This window comes from Zonotrichia albicollis, chromosome 9, assembly GCF_047830755.1.
Source record: "Zonotrichia albicollis isolate bZonAlb1 chromosome 9, bZonAlb1.hap1, whole genome shotgun sequence".
Lineage (NCBI taxonomy): Eukaryota > Metazoa > Chordata > Aves > Passeriformes > Passerellidae > Zonotrichia > Zonotrichia albicollis.
In genome coordinates, this window is record NC_133827.1 from 27645835 (window position 1) to 27664630 (window position 18796).

At 41.5% G+C, this 18796-nt stretch overlaps 1 protein-coding gene across 3 annotated transcripts in view; it reads right to left on the minus strand.

The window, feature by feature from the left end:
• TFDP2 (transcription factor Dp-2) overlaps nucleotides 1-18796 on the minus strand; it is a 52936-nt gene that overhangs the window by 12255 nt on the left and 21885 nt on the right. Inside the window, exons 4-11 of one of the 3 annotated variants that reach the window (XM_005489452.4) lie at nucleotides 16751-16854; nucleotides 14394-14515; nucleotides 11945-11992; nucleotides 10679-10841; nucleotides 10005-10148; nucleotides 7770-7838; nucleotides 5984-6135; nucleotides 1552-1718 (exon numbers count right to left, since the gene is read on the minus strand). In XM_005489452.4, coding sequence (XP_005489509.2) covers nucleotides 1552-1718; nucleotides 5984-6135; nucleotides 7770-7838; nucleotides 10005-10148; nucleotides 10679-10841; nucleotides 11945-11992; nucleotides 14394-14515; nucleotides 16751-16854 — 969 coding nt within the window. Of the gene's footprint in view, nucleotides 1-1551; nucleotides 1719-5983; nucleotides 6136-7769; nucleotides 7839-10004; nucleotides 10152-10678; nucleotides 10842-11944; nucleotides 11993-14393; nucleotides 14516-16750; nucleotides 16855-18796 lie in introns of all 3 variants that reach the window. The other 2 variants (XM_005489451.4, XM_005489453.4) reach the window with 2 other exon arrangements.

An 18796-nucleotide genomic window follows, 5' to 3' on the forward strand; every position in this document is an offset into this window, starting at 1 on the left:
TGTAAGAAAATGTCTAAAGACTCCCAAGGTTAATATGGGAAGATAACAAAAAAATGTAATCAGGTAAATGCTGGCTTCTCAAATATTGTGCAAAACATTTAAATCTGTTTCCTTTATTGGTCACTTACTGCAATTAGAAACCACCACTATGCAATTCATACTGTTAACTGTAGATTTGTGTAGCACAATTATGTAATAAGGAACAGATAGAATAAACATTTAAAATTAATACATGTACTGGTATGTAAAATAAAGTACCTGTTTTTTTTTAAAGTACATATACTAGTAGGAATACTTCTAAGCTAAATTTTACAGAGGCTGAAACAGCTGAATGTAACCCATGTATGAAGAGTATATTACTTGCCTTAATGATTTTTGAGTAAAAAATAAAATCAGTGCATTTCCTATGATTAAAACTCTATACAGGTACCAGGCTGCTGGTTTGCTACTAGGAAAGTACTCAGTAAACAGTGTCATGACACTGGGTTTTTTGCAAATGTAAGGAAACCCTATTCCCTGGAGGTAAATTAATGCAGGCTTAAAATGAGAAAGGAATTTTAGTTTGATCCTCAACACATGGGAGCAATTAAGTAACTTCAACATTGCAACACTATTAAAAGACATGGGTTCTGCTCCTTTCCCCTTTTTCACACTGCTGATAAATCACATGCTGATAAATAATGTTGAGTTGAGTAAACCTGTGAGGAACAAATCAAGAATTCTTTCAACTTCTCTTTTTACTGTGAATGCCATTTTATAAAGACTTCAGGTGCGATTTCAAAATTGATCAAAAATAAAATAGGAAATTTTAGTTTTAAAACCCACAGGACAAGAGAACCAGGAAAATACAGATAAATGTTAATAAACATAAGCACATCTGATGTAGTTTGAAATGTTAAGCCATTTAAAATGTAAACTTGAGAAAATGCTGGGCTAAGTTAAAGCTGTGGTGCAGCAAGAAGGACACAGTGACAGTAACTATGGAAGGGACAGCAAATTGTGGCAGCTCTAGTCCAGGGATGGACTGAAGGAGTTCCAGTCTTGTGTCCAAGCACGACCTGTTCAAACAGGGCAGGTAAAAGCCCCTGCCTGGGACACCTGTCCTGAAGTCTTTGGACTTGCTTTATTTAGAGAAGCTCAGTTCTCAGGTGGCACCTGCTGGCTTCTGAGGGATTGCACCCAACCAGCTCAGGGTGCTCTTTTTTCTTTCCTTTTCCTCAGCTTGGGAAGAGCTGCCTTCTTCCAGTTTGCTCCTCCATACATTCAGTTACTCAGAATTAATACTAACATAAAAATTTGTTCTTGGTGTCAGCTTAGTTATTTAAGAAATAATTTCTTCATAATGCAGCTCACACATCACACTGTTATAAATCAGTGTGCATTAAGGACAATTAAGATAAACCTTCCAAAATTAACAGCAAAACAACTGGTTCATGTATCAACCCTACTAAGTCCCCCAAACCCTGAAATGTGCATATGTAAGTTAATATAATTAAATTTGCTTCAGTTTAGTAAGGTTATGGATTTGGTCAGAAACAATATTTCACTTACCTGTGATGTAGCCTTCCAAAGCTTTTGGCACCAGTGATTTTGCAGTTCTCAGGTCCTCAGCTGAGCATTTGCCTGCTTCGAGCCCAAAGGACATTCCCATTCTCTTCAGCACCTCACTGTCATCATGAATCTCAAAAGTATTATCAAAATTAAAGAGGTATTCAAATCTGCATGGAAAAAATTAAAAGTGAGATGGTTCTGAAAATAGCACAGCTGTGCTCTTCCTGCCTATTCTTTCTCTGGTGGTTTTGGCATGTACTAAGGTAAGCACCTGAAGTCCTGGTTTTCTGTAAGGGGTCCTCAAGGAAAGAGGAGTGCAAGAAATGCTTTCTCTTTTCTGTGACTGGCATGCCTACAGGTTTAAAATGGCACATTCTCAATTAAAGTAACTTCACCATTGCAGAAACAAAGTTTAAAATTTTCTACCTCATTAAGTCGATTCAAAGGGGAACAGGGAGGCCTTAATTAAACTTGAACCTTCACTTGCACTAAAGCCAATAAGGTCACCTGAAGCCCTGTCACCAAAATAACTATTTTGTTTTTCTGCTTTCACATTTCACTTTCTGTTCTAATGTGCAACACTCCTCCTGTGAACTGACCTATTTACTTTGGTATAATTTTACTTCTCTGGATGCAGCTAGAAAAGCAGTCTGTTCAGAGTCATGTGTGTTCACAACCCACTGTTTCTGCTGCAGGACTTTTAAAGTGTTTTAAACTGCATATAAAAATGGAAATTGAGATATAAACTTTAGACAGCTTAAAGAAATGCAGGGGCATTTAGGCTGGTCTTACACTGTCATCACAGGTATTAAAAGCCTGGACAGTTCTGGTCTGTAAAATAAGGCTCAGTTCCCAGTACCTCCTGTCCTGCCGACAAAACCTTTATCCTTGGCAAAGCAACTCATCTGTGAGATACAGTCTTTAAAGATAACTCACTGGTGGGTCTTCCATTATCTCTCCAAGCTCATGTCACGTGTCAATTTTCTTGCTAGGTTGTTTTCTAATACTTATTTTCTTATACCTGAACCAGGAAACTTGGAAGCTTTACAGTTCTTGAGTTTATACATATAATTTTTAATTGGTAATATAGTGTTTTGTGCTGGGTGTAATTATCAGTTACACACAGCATTTCTTCTGTGACTCATACCATATTACTTGTTAAACCTATTGTTTATGTACCTTTATTTATTTCAGCATAATCACATTAAGAAGGAAAATAAGATGTGTCATTTTCATTTCAGCCTGTACAATTACATCGCTACTGCCTAAACTGGCACAGCTCGGTGTCATACCAAGCTACCACCAGCAAGCTGTAATTACTGACTCATAACTGAATTCCAATTTATGGCACAGCATCAAAAGCTCCATTTATTGATAGCTCTGCAATTCTTCTCCCATGTGCTGTGGCCAAATACTGGATGTCAGAAAGGAAGGCAACTTTTCCTTTCCCAGCAAGTTTCGAAACTGAGAAATTTACAGCCTTCAGTATTTCCCCAGTTTAGTTTCTAGCAGCCTGCAGTCACTGATACAGGAAATCCCTACACTTCCATTTTGCTGTTAACAGCTTTTTGAAGATTTTCTTTCAGGCACTTGACACGACCCCCTTCTGAACTATAAACTTTTACCATGAACAATATCAAATATTACTACTTACATAGAGTGTAACAAAAACCTTTTTGTCATCACCTGATTTCTTCTCTTAATGTCTCTCAATTAATTTAATAAGCAACTGTGTGCAGCTGTTCTCTATACATGTTCCCATATCACTCATGACTTTTGAGACACCTGGGAATGCACTGTCCTCTCCTCTCTAGGCCACAGAGCCCATCTGCTCCTTCTGTCAATGCCCTTCCACAGCCTCAGTCCTTCTTGCTGCTCTCCTGTCTCTCTTGGTTATGCCACACTTGTCCCAAGAACATGAGAGTGTAGTATTCCAGATATAAAGCACTATCTAGCTTTACACTGTAGTCCTTGCTGGTTTTCCTAGTAATTCCCAGCATGATTTCAGTTGTTACTGAGAAATCGACTTTTGTTCTCACAGGAATTATCTGCTGGGCTACCATCTTATTATTCAGTGATACAAGGCAGGTCCAGAGGCTATTAATACTGTGTACGCAAAATTTGGGTACACTTCCAGCCCCTTTCCCATGATAAGTGCAAATTTGATCACCAGTGATTTTAATCTGGATTTTCTGCTGCTACAGGCAATTCTTTCTGTAAGGGTACAAGAGGCCACTTCCTACACGTTCTTGCTAATATACAGCACTGTATCTCCAGTGCTGTACAGAATCTGCATTTCCCCTTAGAGATGTTCTAATTTCCCAAGTTTCTGATACATCTATTGTGTCTGAATGCTTGTTTACAACATGGTATTCTTGGTATTCTGGCTACTTTTTCTTTTTTTTTTCCTAGGACCAACAGCATTTATACAGAAGTACCATATACACTAAATAAGTTTTTCCTGTTTAAATGGGACTTACTTGTTCAGGTGCCTCATCTTTAAAATTAGTTCTTAACTACTTCCTTTTTACCTGAAGACTTTGCTTTTCCTGCTCCAGCTTCAGAAATGCCATTCCCAGCATGCTGCTTGGCACCCATCTACCTTCTCAAACCCTAAACAAAACTTGCCCAATAACTTCTCTTTTTTTTTTTAATTTATTTGTGAGACATTTTGCTCTGTTTTGGCTGTTCTTGCATAGGGGAAACACGTAGAGGACACACACCTATTTTCCTTCTGACACTGTATCACCCTTATATGTATGACATTTCCAAGCAATGACTTTCTGTAGAAGTTCCTCTGTAATTTTGTAATTCCTCTACAGTTTTGAGTAGCTAATGCTGTGAGCTTGGCTCTTCACTGGACTTACTAACAGCAGTACTTTATATAAATGTTATTTGGAGAAGAAAGGAAAATGGAAGCCCCTTAAAAAGTGGATTCAGTCTGGAACCAAGTGCAGAGCAAGCCCTCAAGCTGACCAGTGATGGAGTCAGGCAGCAGAAATACTCCCCAGTTAACTACAGACTGGGAACTCTCCAAACCACCTTTGCTAACTGCCTTATTTAGCAGATCAGGGTAACAGTGGTTAAAACAGAGCAGCTTCTGGCACTGTTTACCTATTACTGCTGCCACTAATTAGTTGCACAAATAATAACCCCAGTGGAAAGCTGGCTTAATTTGGGTTGTACACTTAATGATGTCCAGGTGGCTACCACAGCTGAGTTATATAAATTGACGTATCAACAACAATAATTTTGGTGTGCTCACTTTTAGCAGGAGTGTTTTCACACAGCTGGAGAGCACAGAAACGTGGTACACTGCTCTGGATCCTAAATGCCAGATTAATCTCTGACAACTCAAAGCAGCAGTTCTGAAGTTTCAGTATGAAACTGTTCAACTCTTTAACAACTTCAAACCTAAATGTAGAGTCCTCTTTAACAGAGCAGGAAGACCTTCATAGTGAGACTACAGAATAAGGGTATAATTATGCTAAATCAAAAATGATCCTAAAGTTCCCAACTTGCTGAACTGCAGTGCTCTTGAGAGTATTCCACAAGTTTTGTGATAGAGTACATTGAACTTCATTGAATTTTCTACAAAAAATCAGCTTTTAATTGCTGTTTTGCATGCTGGTGCATGGGTTACTAGAGTCTGTCTATTTTTGCTGTGTAATTGACTTGAAGTTCAGTACAGGATTTGCATACCACAGAGAGAAATCTGTAATCTACAGTATTAGAGCAAAGCCAGCTATTTCCAGCTAAGAAACTGATTGTGAGCAGATTACCAGTTAAGGTAACAGCACCTCAAACTTCAGCCATATTTTCACAGGATGAAAAGCACAAACACCCACAATTATGTAACTGGAAGATTTTCAGATTAATGTGAATGCAACTGTAGCAGTTTGCTCACAAAGACAGTATTACAAATTTCTGTATCTTTTCCTTCTAAGAACTTTTTGCTGGTAAAAAACACTTTCAAAGTTGTCATCATCACCTGGAGTATGTTACTTTTGTGTCACATGGGTAACCTTGTGTTTCTGACACAGTACATTTTTATGGCACACTAAAAGACTAAGAGTAAGAATTCACATGGCTGCTTTAAAAGGTAGTGCTCTCCTAGTAAATAGTTTCATTCAGTTATTTCTTCTGTGCAGGGAATGCTCTTTGGAATGTCAGCCTGAAGTGCCTTTTACAAAAGTGAATGCCTGTTTTAACTAGAGATTGTAAGGCAGTGTTAATAAACTCATCCATATTATTACTACAGTTGCATTAAATATTGAAAACAACAACAAGCAACGCCCTGAAGTGACATCTGCAAACGTAAATGCAATAATTACTTCTAGTAAACTAGAAAAAATTTCCCTCACTTGTTTGAGGAAAAATTCCAGTGCACAAAGAAAATAAAATAATAAAAATTAATTTCATAAACACTCACTTATCACTTGATATGCTGCAGTCTATAATTGTTCTTTTGCTAGTGTTGACTATTAAGAAAGGCAGCTGTATTGTGGAGGTCAAAGATGGAGGGCCTTGATTTTGCTGTTCATTTTGCTGATTTCTTTGTACCAAGTTTTTAAATGCTATTTGCTGTAAAATAAAAGAAAGAAAAAAAATATCACTGACAATAAAAGAGCAGACATCAGTGTTTCCAGGAAATGAAACCTTATATCATAATGTCTTATTTACCAGCTCTCAATACCTTCAGTAATTTTTTGTCAAAAGTGAGTTGTGGCCTTACTTTCTCTTGGCATTAGTGAAGTTCACCAGGAGCAGAAGTTAAACTCAATTTTTGCACACATTTACTATTGACTGTTTCCCCTCATATTGCCTGGAGAAGAAACACGGAAGGAGCAGTAAGGCATGCTGGAGAATGGTTCCCCAATGCCTTTGAAAAGGCTCTGGAGTCAGAGGTCTTCTCTGGTACTTTTTATGTGTAATTGCCTCAGGGTAGGAGACACCTACACTGAAACAGAAGTTCCCCCACTTCCCATATCTGTATTTTTATTCTCTTTCCCTTCTTATCCATCACCTTCTTCTCTCTCTCAAAAGAATTCTCTCTCCTCTGGAAGGTATTAAGCAGATGCTGTTTGTGACACCACTCTCTGCCTGCTGGTTTCTTCTATCTGACTGCACATGTATGAAAATGTGTGGGTTTAGGAAATGTTATTTGAGGGACTAGAAGTCAGTGAATTAACCCACCTGAGGCACCGCTTATTCCATTGAAGGGATAAAAGATGGATAGCCACAATCCCAAAGGACTGGCAAATCCTTTGGCAATCAACACAATCAGGGCAATAATGACAGTTGTGAAAAGTAAGGGAATCAACTCTGTCAATATTTGGACTAAAAGTTAAGAGGGCCTGAGGTGCCTTATTTTCACTAGTGTAATTTCATGTTACTGCTGGAGGAACTGCTGATGTATTGGGTCAGACTGATAGAATCCCAATTATACCCTAAGTGGAGAAACAGCTTTTAGTGACCCACAAAGAAAAGCATCAGATATTTGAAAGTTTCAGTGAATATCAATTACATGAAAACTGTATCAGTGTAGTTGAACTAGCAACAAAGTGTAGTCTTGTTGCCTGCAATCTCATAAAATTATTTGATTACATTTAAATTACTAAAAGTCTGCACAGACTAGAATGTTAAGGAATGCTTGTAACTATATTTATAAAATGTTACTTTATAAACAAGATGCATTTGAAATATATTTCAGCAATTAAACCTAAAAGTAATCTCAAAGGTTGGGGCAGAAAGTAAAGGTGTTGGATTTGCCAGCCTTCCGCTCAAGGTCCAGAAATGTCTACGTTCCCCAAAACAACTCTGCACACATTTACACAAGTTCTGTTGTGAACTTCATAGCTTAGACCAAAGGGAAAATTTGAAGAATGACTCAGGGTAGCTCTGAGGGAACTTAGAGTCAACAAAGGGGACTTGTGACTTATTCCTATTCCCACTGAGGTTGGCAGGCCTTCAGCAGAACACCTAGGAAAGCTTGTGGCACAGAGATGGAGCGTGCTGATTTACAGCAGGCAAAACTGAACCACAGAGTCAGCAAGAGGTCACCTACCAGAATCCAGAAAGATCACAGGGGTCAAACTTTTCTCCTTAGTATGTCACAGCTGTTAGTTAAATCTAGAAAGAACTTCAGAAGGTCTAACGTCTTGGATTTACACTTGATATTTTCATTTATGGGGAAAAAAAATTAAAATTAAACATACCTGCAGTAGCAGTTCTTGCAGTTGGGCTCGCTTCTGTTTTATCCTTTCAATCCGCTTCTGCTTTTCTATCTTAAAAGATAAATGTAAATGCATCAAGATCCTCAATTACCTTGTCCATTCCCTTGTGCCAAACTGAACTGCCTTTCTCTGCAAATGGGGGCAAATTGCATGGACATAAGAGTTTCTCCATTAAACAGGTCTGGCAGACTGAAAGGTCTTTCTTTGTCAACAGTTTTAAGTCCAGTAAAGATTTAATTATTACAAGAGACTTTTATGTCCCTCCCATTCTGCCTCTTCTGTCTTGCACTGAGTGCAAACTGGCACCAAATCAAACACTTGCTAGAGAGGATGAGCAAGTATTTGGTGCCAATCTGGTGCCAATTTGGTGCCCTTCTGCCCTCCACTCCTTTGGAATTGTGCATGTCCCACTGTTCTCCTAGCTGCAAGCCACTAGACATAAATATATGGAGGCTGGGCTTATGATCACCTGTATCCTCCCAGTGACCTCCCCTTTTTTGTCTGAGACTTGACTAAACTGACAAGACTGCAGCAACAAAAAGGGCATTTTCTGTGAGAGCACAGCTCCTGCAGCAGTTCAGTTAGTGCTGTTGATGTGGGCAGGCTGCTGTACCTGGGACATGCAGGGCTGGCACAGGGCACAGCAGGGTTTGGCAGTGACCTCTGGGGCAATGCTGGACAGCAGTCACTGGGGCTGAAAGGGCTTTTTGCTCATCATCCTCTTTGTGCCATCTCTGTATCACTGGCTCCCAAAATAATAAACTCTTAAATTACCTTTTCATTCAAGCTCTGAAACTAAAAAATGTGGTATTTTAAATCTTAGCTGGCCCAAACTCCTTTCTATCTTATTTGCAAGGTTGCTTTGTGGTGATTCCCTCCTCACACATTTTAATGTTTAAAATGCATCCTTCAGTTGGCTTTCTGTGCTGTGACTCTTAAAACCAGTGAGCACAACAGCTCTCATTCAGGCACAGTTCCTATATAACAAGCTCTTTTGCAGTGATTTTTGTACTGGTAATCTTATTATGGATTTACATTGTAAGAGCAGTTGCCACTTTATACAGCCTTAAAAGCAAAATTAATTTTGATTTTCACACCATGAAAGTGCAACTTTGTTTTACATTCTTTTCTATTATGTCAGAGGAAGCAACATTTCTTGAAAAATATGGCTGGCTTCCAATTTGTGCATGTGTAATTAAAGCTTGAAACAGTGAATTGCATATGATTATTGAAGATGAGACAATGAAACTCAAGTTCCATATTTGTAACAATAGCCTATACTGGAGACAATGCATTCACATGAATGCATGCAAAATGTAGATTTATCCAGAATTAAAAAAAACATCCTGGAGCATAATGACTGAACACATGCATTCTCCTTGGATGGATGTATTTTTCAAGTCACTGTAATGGAAAAGGACAGTAAAAGCTTTTCTCTTACCACATCTAGAAAGACAATTGATGTAAATGACCCTGCACAAAAAGAACTGTTCTGTACTGCAGAGGCACCCACCCACCTTTTAAGATACCTAATGTCCAAGTGTCACAAATGGAGATGTATTTGCAGACAGCCATTACAGCAGGCTGCAGTAAATTCAGTGATTTGTGCTTTTTATTTATAGCACATTTGGCCTGAAGGACAGGCAACATTTGTGCACATAAATTCTGGCACCCCTGCAAAAAACACTGTAACTCTTAGCCTGCTGAAAAAATAATGGAAATAACTGATGAGTAAAACTTCTTCTTGCTTTCTCTGCAGATCATAACTAGTATCTGACATTCCAGCAGGAATTTTTTTCAATTTAATTCCCTTTGAATTATATTTCCAAGTACAGACATTAATAGACAATTGGTCTCATTTTAAATGGAAACCATTTTGTGAGCATAACTGAACCATAAATTCTTTTTACTTTCTTCTGGTAAATTCAAGATATGACAGACTTTAATCTTAAAAATAATCCCTGATTTCACCAATGACCATTTTTGTAAGGTAAACAGCTTGGCTTTTTAAAAAAACTAAATATAATGTATACTAAATGAAACTGAACTAAGCATACACAAACATATTTTTTCAGTTTATTCCAATATCAGAATGTGTATTTCCATAGTGCACAAGCATCAAAACCAATCAGGTTCAAATTAAGAAAAAAATCCCTCTTCTAAAGAAGAGCAAGTCAATTATCAGAACATGTGAACAAACCAGAATTTCCCATGTACCTCCAGATTCTGACATTCCTGAGCTGAGTTTGTGGGAAGGCCAATCCATCGGATTTCCTTCTTCTCCTTTGAAATGATGTTCATTGCCATCAGGACGTTGAGCGCATCGTAAACTCTCCGTCTAATGTTCTTCTGATCATAAGCCTGCTAAGAAAACAATCCAACACTAATTGCCACAAAAGAATTGAAATAAAAAAGGAAAAGCAATTGAACACATCCTCCACAGACATGGAGCAGCTCAAATGCCAGAATGGCAGTTCTGGTCAGAGTGGTGTTAAACCATGATCCTTCATCTGTGATACCCCTTGGACACCACCTGAGCATGCTTGGTTGCAAATGGAAGTTTCAAGTCTTCCTGAAGCATCTCTGCAGGAAATTCCATCATGGTAAGTCTGGCACAGTTGAAACGCCTGACAAGACCATGTGTACAAGAGTAGCCTTTTCTTAAAGTTAATTATTTTGTCAGATTCCTCTACTTTGTTTATAATTTAGAGGGAGTTCAATTCTTCACCTTAATTCTGTATTTTGAGATTTCAAAGGGTAAGTCTTTATATTTGTGAACTAGTTAAGTGAAGGAGAGTATGGACTGTGTCAGGACAGTGCAGAAACAGAATTCCACGATAAAACAGACAAACCTGTATTGTTATAGCAAAATTCAACACATATTTGCTTACTGAATCTGTTGCTAGGTGGCTGTTAGAATTTGTGAATTCTGATACCAGCTCGTCAGCGACTTCATTGTATGAAGTTGTTCCTTTACGTTGAACTTTTTCACAAACTTTCATTGAAAAATGCCTCAGACCCTTCCCATTTTTATCTCCTTTCTTGCTTCTCTTACTGAAAAGAGAAAAGTATTATTTTAACATATTGAATGTTAATAAGGTACTTTGTTACACAGCAAAAGGTCTGCACATTGTAACAGAAATCTGGACTATCTAAATGACAAATAAAAGTTTTGCATCAATTTCTTGTTTCTTACAAGTTGGCAAAAACGTGCACTAGAGCCCCTTCCTTGACTATTTCTACACTGGTAGCATTTGAACACATGCTGCTGGGAAGATGCTTAAAATGGATTTGTAATTCATCTCCAGGTAGTCTCACAAAAGAAGAACCAAAAAAAAGAGGAGAATCTCCAGGGTGCTTATGTACCTGGGAGCTATGTTTATGTGGAGCTCTCATGTGTGTGCCTGAAATAGAAAGGCTCAGACATCCCTGTGTAATATACAGCAGGAGATACTCAACTTGGTCATTGAGGGAGTTAAAATGTGTCCATCATAGAATATATCCACACATGTACATCACAGTGTACAGACCTATACATCCATCTATTCTATAATCTATCCATCACAGAACAGACACAAGAATCTCTTTTGTGCAGAGTAAGTACATAGTCATTGGGTTTTAAGGTGCTAAATTAAGAACTGGCAAACTGTCAGGGTTATTTTCCATTCACCTTCTTCCAGAAAAGGTAATGGTAATAGAAAAAAACAGGAGCAGTTGTTTTTATCACACAAACTAGATCTGGATATGTAGCTCAATAGAAGCCTTTAAAAAGTTCAGCTGTGTTGTTTTTGTTTCTTTTTTCCTGTTTTTTTTTAATTAGTCTCATGGTTTCATTTGACAATGTGCTCCAGGGAGAGCTGTTATTTTACAGAAAAATGACCCCCATCAGCAGTAAAAAGCTAAAGAAACTATTAAAAAAAAACAAGAATGGTTTTCAAAATTGTGAATGTACCTAAGAAAACAGAATGCAGGTAAAATGAACAAAAAAGAATTAAAAGAAACATCAGCAGGCTAAAAAAAAAACCCACAACACAGTTTTGATGTGAAGGAGTGAAAACTGCTGAAAGCAGGAACTGGGCAGTTCTCCTTCTGAAAGGCAAATGTGAAGTAAAGTAGGTATGACTCTATAGACAACATACACATTCAGTAACACTCACCTTTCTGAAAAATCTGACTCTATAATTTCTTGAGTCCGTTTTCGCTCCCTAAGACAAGACAATTCAAACTTAGGTTGAAAATAACATTATGGACCACTAAAATCACTGTATATGGGGCCTAGCTGGTTCTAGTGTTTGCTGTTACATGTTTACTGAAAGGGAAAAATACAACACACAGAGCTTGACAAAATTTGAGGGAAGGTGGTTAGGACTTGTGGAGGAAGTTGTCAGAGCACACTGCCAGACAAATTCTATTCCAAATTTTACCATGCTTTGCCCACAGGAATTGAGGGAAGTCACTTCACCTGGAACTACAGGAAGTGCTGTGTGAGCTAGATGTCCAAAGTCCATCAAAAAGGAAAAGCTGGGCTCCTTTGAAAATTCCTATTTAAAATTCCTCCATATGGAAGAAAAATGTCTTGAAACAGTGCATAAGATATATCCTATATTTTCAAGCCAGTGAATGTTTAGGAATCTTTAAACAAAACCCAGGGTAAAACACTAAACATATTCCTGTTAGAGCTGATGCATACAGAGCTGGAGACAGACTCTGACGAAGCAGCTGCTATGAATTTTGAACAGCAGCAGCAGCAGCAGTCTGCAATCACTGGCCATTCCTTTCCTCCAGTTTATTCTCCACAGCAAGCAGGGGCTGCTCTCCAGCCCTGCCTTTTCCTGCAGCAGCCCCAGGCAGTGCCCAAGAGCTGTGCTGAGCTGGGGAACGCTGTCCCTGTGCTTTCCAAAGCTGGGCTCCCAGCACAGACCTACAGCTCAACACCTGCTGCTGCTGGGAAGGCAGCTAAACAAAAATGAGGGGTTTGAAAAGCTGTGCTCGAGAGCCAGCACACTTTGGTTGTGTGATCCAGAGTGCACAACCAGGCCCCTCCCTCAGCAGCACCAAAGGGATTTCTGTCCATGGTGCTTAACTGGGGGCTGAGAGCTGGGCTGGGGGCTGCCCTGGGCACGGGCCTGGCACAGCAGGGAGTGAGTGAGAGCTGTGCCCTGTCTGCACACCAGGCTGCCAGAGCCTGTGCTGAGTCCTGCCAGTGAACCTGCTCCTCTCCTTTTGGAAATAATTTGGAGTCTGGGAAGTAAACAATGGGTAAAGCAAGCTGTCTTCTGAAGTGTCTTCAGCAATGGCTCGCTATCTCAGTTCAGGAATACCACAGACCCTTCCTTAGCTCTGTTCCTCAAATGGAAATATGGCCCATTGTACGGACTCCTGCATGCATCACTACTGACTGCTCTGCCTGGAGTCAGCTCGAGCCTTTTTATGGATGAGGCTCATTGGAATGTGTCTCAGCTTGGGCAGCACACAAACAGGACGGTGCTGCCTGCTGGTGGTGGCTGATGCCCTGCCCAAGGCTGCCCTGGGAATGCCCTCCACTGCACGGCGCTTTGGAAAATGAGGGGTGTCAATTCTATGCTTCAGCAAGCTGTGACCAGACAGCAGAGTTTGTCCCTCTTCTGGGTACTGAAAAGAACCTCTGTCTGGCCCCCACTTTTCACAAAATGTGCAGAAAAAAGTGATCTTTGACAACTTCTTTCTCAAACAAAATCAGAACTAAGTGCAGGTATTTCAGGAAATGGACACTCAGCTAGGAAAAAACAATCAGCCTAAAAACTGTGTGGCTGGGCCTGCAGTTTATTGACTCTCTGGGGAGGAATACAGTAATTGGGAAATACAACCTATGACAGACCTTGCTTACAGAGTAAAATGGAGAAAAGTCAAGGCACAAATGTTACACTCTCATTCCTGCTCCCCTAGATGCTCCATTTCCCATCTTTACTGTTGAAAAGGTAATATTGACATTCATCACTGATTAGAAAAATTAATCTAGATGCAGAAATGTATTACTTTTTCAGTGGCAAAGCACTGCATTTCTGTTTTCAGACAACTAAGCTCAGCAGTACTGATATTAAAACAAAATACCAAGGAACAATGTAAAGACCAGATTTAATTAGATGAGATTAAAGAAAGTCATGTTTGGCTGGAGCACCTCAGAACCCCATGAAACTTGTTGTTAATGTAGAATAGTAATAAAAATAGCACACTGATTATATTCAAAGTGTTCTATTAGAGTTTATTCTTAAATGCCTGTTGAAGTGTTTTGACAGTCTCTCTCCCTGTAGGCACCTGCTGCTGTGCTGAACAGCAGCGCTACATGGATGCACCATGAACTTCTGGAAAAAATAAAGGCTTCTTTTAACAGGAGTCCTTGTGATCCTCCATTTTCACCAGAAACCAGACAGTGAAGTGACTGGTGCTTATAATTTGTGTTCATATGCTCCAGACATCAGAAGTGCCTCCCAGTCTGAAAAGCACATGCCATACTCCATTTAGTTGTGCAAGAAGTAGAAACTGTAAGCCAGCATAGATTCAACAGTATAAATAATGGAAAAGATGAGAAGAGGTGCTCAGACACCTCTAAAGAGACCAAAGCCTTACCCTGGGCCCCAGGCAGACGCCTCTGTGATGTGTGTCTGTGTGACCATGGTTGGAGCTGGGGTGTACGGACTCCCGATCAGAACACTCCCTGAGCTGGCCAGTCTTTGGGGGGTGCTTATGATCTGTAAAATTTAGCAAGAAAAACCACAGCTCTCTAAAGAAAATAGAGGTAAATACAGCCCAAAATCCATACTAAGCATTGCACTAAGAAAAGTAATAATAATTTTGTACCAGAAGCAGTCACAGTTTACAGAAGAGATGGCACCAGAAGATCTTCATAGAGCAAAGCCATTACAGTGCTGCCAAGTTCCCTATAAGTTGTACCATATTACTGCATTATTCACATGGACAAGAACCAGACAAATGATTCCAAGTAATTCCTAGGTATGGCACAGAGATCTGTACCTACAGACACCCAACTGTTTCTTCATGAGTACATCTAGGCAACTTCTTGACAGAACCAAGGAAAAAGAGAATTTTAGAGAAACCAAAGCACAGGTGCAGGTATATATTTATTTCCTGATGGTACTGGAGAACCAAAGGTGTCTGCCTTTACCCATTGCAGGCAGGCACAGGACAGATGTCACTCCTGTCACCTGGCTGCTGCTCCGGCCTGGGGCACGGCTGTCAGGGGCCGCTCGGTGTTTGTTTGGGGCACGGCTGTCAGGGGCCGCTCGGTGTGTGGGGCAGGGCTGGCAGGGGCCGCTCGGTGTTTGTTTGGGGCACGGCTGGCAGGGGCCGCTCGGTGTGTGGGGCAGGGCTGGCAGGGGCCGCTCGGTGTTTGTTTGGGGCAGGGCTGGCAGGGGCCGCTCGGTGTTTGTTTGGGGCACGGCTGGCAGGGGCCGCTCGGTGTTCCGGGGCTCGCTGCAAGGAGCGGCTGCGGCGGCTGCCAACGGCCCCGGGCTCGGCACAGCCCGGCCCGGCCCGGCCCGCACCGCCCTCTGGCGGCTCCCGGCCGCTCCTGCAGCGCTCGTGCCCGCGCCGAGCGGCCCCGGAGCCCCCGCGGGCAGCCCCGGGCTCGGCTGCGCGCCGGAGCCTCCGCGCTGCTCCAAGGAGCCGCAGCGGCACCGGGGCCTGCAACCCGCGGGGGGCAAACAAGGCCTACATGAATTAATTAATTCATCAAGCAGGGTGTTGCTGACACAGGCAGGTGGTGAGGGAGCGCTAACATTGCCACTGCTGAGAGCTCGGGAACATTCGCTTAACAGCCTGGCACAACACAGCTGTATGCTGGGTCTCTTAGAAAGCCTGTGTTAATGGCATTTCATTAAGAAAATGTTTTCTGAATACAGCAGAATAAAAGAATTAAAAAAAAAAAAAAAGAATACAGATGGTGTCTCACATCACACGGTAGCTTTTGCAACTTCTACCTGCCATAGAACCTAAAGTGCAAGCAGGGCTCACTGAAAGCAAAAGCAGGGCTTGAGAAGTCCCTCACAAGAGTAGGAAGTGCATGAAGTGAGAGCTCTCCCTGTTGTGGGCTATTTATTGCACTGCCAGGGCACATCCTCAGTGGCAGAATGTTCCAGGGCAGTGCCACAGGGCACAGGCCTGTGAGACATCAGCGCTGACGTTCTCAGCTGTTCCTGGCAGGCAGCCCCTGGCCAGTGCTGGGGGCAGAGCTCTGCCAGCTGGGAGCGCCACGGGGGTGGCTGTGATGTGTGTGCCCCTCTGCCCAGCTGGGACAAACCCCACTGAACACTGCTCAGGTGACAAAGGCCCAACACCATTTTTATGAAACACATCAAATGGTTCTGTACTCAGGCTAAGTGCTTGGCAAGGAGGTATCAGGTTACTAGAAACTGTTCACAGTATTGCCTATTTAGCTCTTTGGCCACCAGAAAATCTAATTTTTTTCTCAAAACTAGATCCAAAATCCCATCAATATGGGACATCAATATACAAATACAGTTATCATGCACAGGAAAAGAGAGTTTTAAGAAGAGTAGTTTCAACAAGTTTAGAATTTCTACCAACACATCAAAGACATTCTCTGACAATTCTGGAGATTTACTGGTGAGAACATGACTTAAAGCATTCAAAGAGTATCAACAATGAGGGGATTTTCTTAATACACTTTTGAGTAATAGTTTAAGTGTCAGCTGGTAAAGCTGTTTCAATTTCCACCCAAAGCCCAGAAGATAGGTCCCCCCTAAGGGCACATCCAAGAGCATTGCTGGGAGTGGCACTTCTGGCATGCCAGGCCTGCTGTGCCCCCAGGTCACCTCCCCCCCACACAGCTGGGGCACGCGGTGGCTGAGGCAGGAGGCAGCAGTTCCTCTCGTGTTCCTGTCTTACACCACCAGGAAGTCACAGCCAGTTACACAAGCTGGCACTACTGGGGTTGCACAACTTACCATTTGGGGTCCAACATTCACATTGATTGGTCCCAAGGTTTTTGGCAAAATCTTAGTGGGAGAGTTGGTGCTGGAAACTGGCAATGTGATTACTGAAATATTACCTAAAAAGAATGGTAAAAGGAGAGTTTTAAATTACTTCCTTAGTAACCTGTGAAAAACACTTTGGCAAATTCTCCCACCACTCTAACGCTCTGGAATCAGGTTGGCTTTGTTTTATTTGCTGTGAACACACCCTCAGGTAAGCTCCAGACCTCTCAGCAGATGTCACAAGGACACCTCAAAAAACTATACCTTCACTATTTTACTTTTAAAATTATATGTCTTTTATTTCCAGAAACAATTTATTTGTACTTAAGACAAAGAGCACACAGCCTGACATTCCTCAGCATTAGAAGTGAAAATTAATGAGACTACTTCTAAAAGAAGCCAACATACAAATCCTACTTACAATCATAGTCATGTGTAAGAAATATACATCCATAAATCTTCAAAGCCTTAACTATTCCTCATCTGACTGTCCCAGAGCATTCCACAGTCATTGCTGATGTAAGCCAGCCACTGCACAGATGGAGTAAGGGATGCCTTTACAACTCACCTAAAGTCACAGAGCAGGCAGCTGCATGTCACAATAAAGTCTCCCATTCCTTCTCCAGTGCAGGGTGTTCTCATCCCAAGATGTTTATCATCTCTGTGATCCCAAACTGCTTATGGATCTAAATCATCCTGCCTTCCACAGAGAAGAGCAGCTCTGTGCTGACAGCCCCAAAATACTCCTGCTCCTCCTCCATCCCAAATTGCATCTTGGATCTCAATTATTTGGAATTGATGTTTAAATCAAAACTGTTGCAGCACCACTGCTACTCCTTGGGCATTCAAACTGCTGTGCACAAGCCTCTCCAAGCCCTGAGCACATTGGCTTATCCAGACTGCCACTGTGGTGGCAGCAGCTCCTTTCTCTGTGACAGCTTCAGAGCAGGAGAGCTGGGAAGCCATCAATCAAACACCAGCCCCTGTTCCTGCACCAGCCTGCCCAGCGTGGGGAGGGTGGCTCTGAGGCCCCTGCCTCGTAATCCAGAGTCAGCCTGGCTCTGGCTGGGGTCATGAGGACAAGGAGAGGTTCCTGGAGAGCTCCTGATGTTCTCGGGCACTGCAGGCAGCAGCTGAGGCACCCGAGGTGCCAGCTCCCCTCAGCAGCACGGCACCAGCCCTCCTCCCCCAGGCGCCAGCCAGCGCCCAGCCCAGCCCGCACGGCCCGAGCTGACTCTGGGGTGTCACACAGCCCTGCTCCCCTGTCTTTTCTCACATCACCTCTTCACCTCCACTGCCCAATTTTCTTTCCTCACTTGCTCCTGAATCATGGTGTCTTTTTTTACATTTTATTTTAATATACCTGTTTTTCCATGAGGTTACTGAAAAATGATAAATTCAACAAAGTAACTTCTCTGCAACAGGAAGCAGAAGCAACACAACTGAGAGGAAAAAGGATCTTACAGCAGAGCAGTAGAAAAGATGTGGCTTTATGCCAAGTCTCACCTTCATAAGAAATGTTCAACAGATATATGAGAAATACAAACAAATTGAGACTAGGATGTTCTAATGTTCTGTGTAGATTCTTTTGGCATCTGGAGTAATACTAGTACTAAATATTAATTTTTCAAAAGGCAAATCTGTATCTGAAAACATCTTCAGAAGCAGCTTGCATCTCTAGTCAATAAAATGAATAAATTACTCAGTCATGTAACTCACCTACAAAAACAAATATAAACCTCCCACACTTGCAAACCCACCCCCTCCAGTAAATCTGCTCTGTTATGAAAAATCTTTTGTGAGGTAGTGCCAGAGAGCACAAGATAGTAATTCATGATTTGCATACTCTGTGTTCCCATGCTGAGCTCAAAAGAGTTCTCTCACTTGCCAGTTTTACTTTTGCTAGAGGATTTTGCCCAGGATTTCCCAAGCTGTGCCAGCATATTCCATCAACACCTCGTCTCTCCCCTCATTCCAGGCTGGTGCCATCAATGACGTGCCACTTCCCAGTACTGC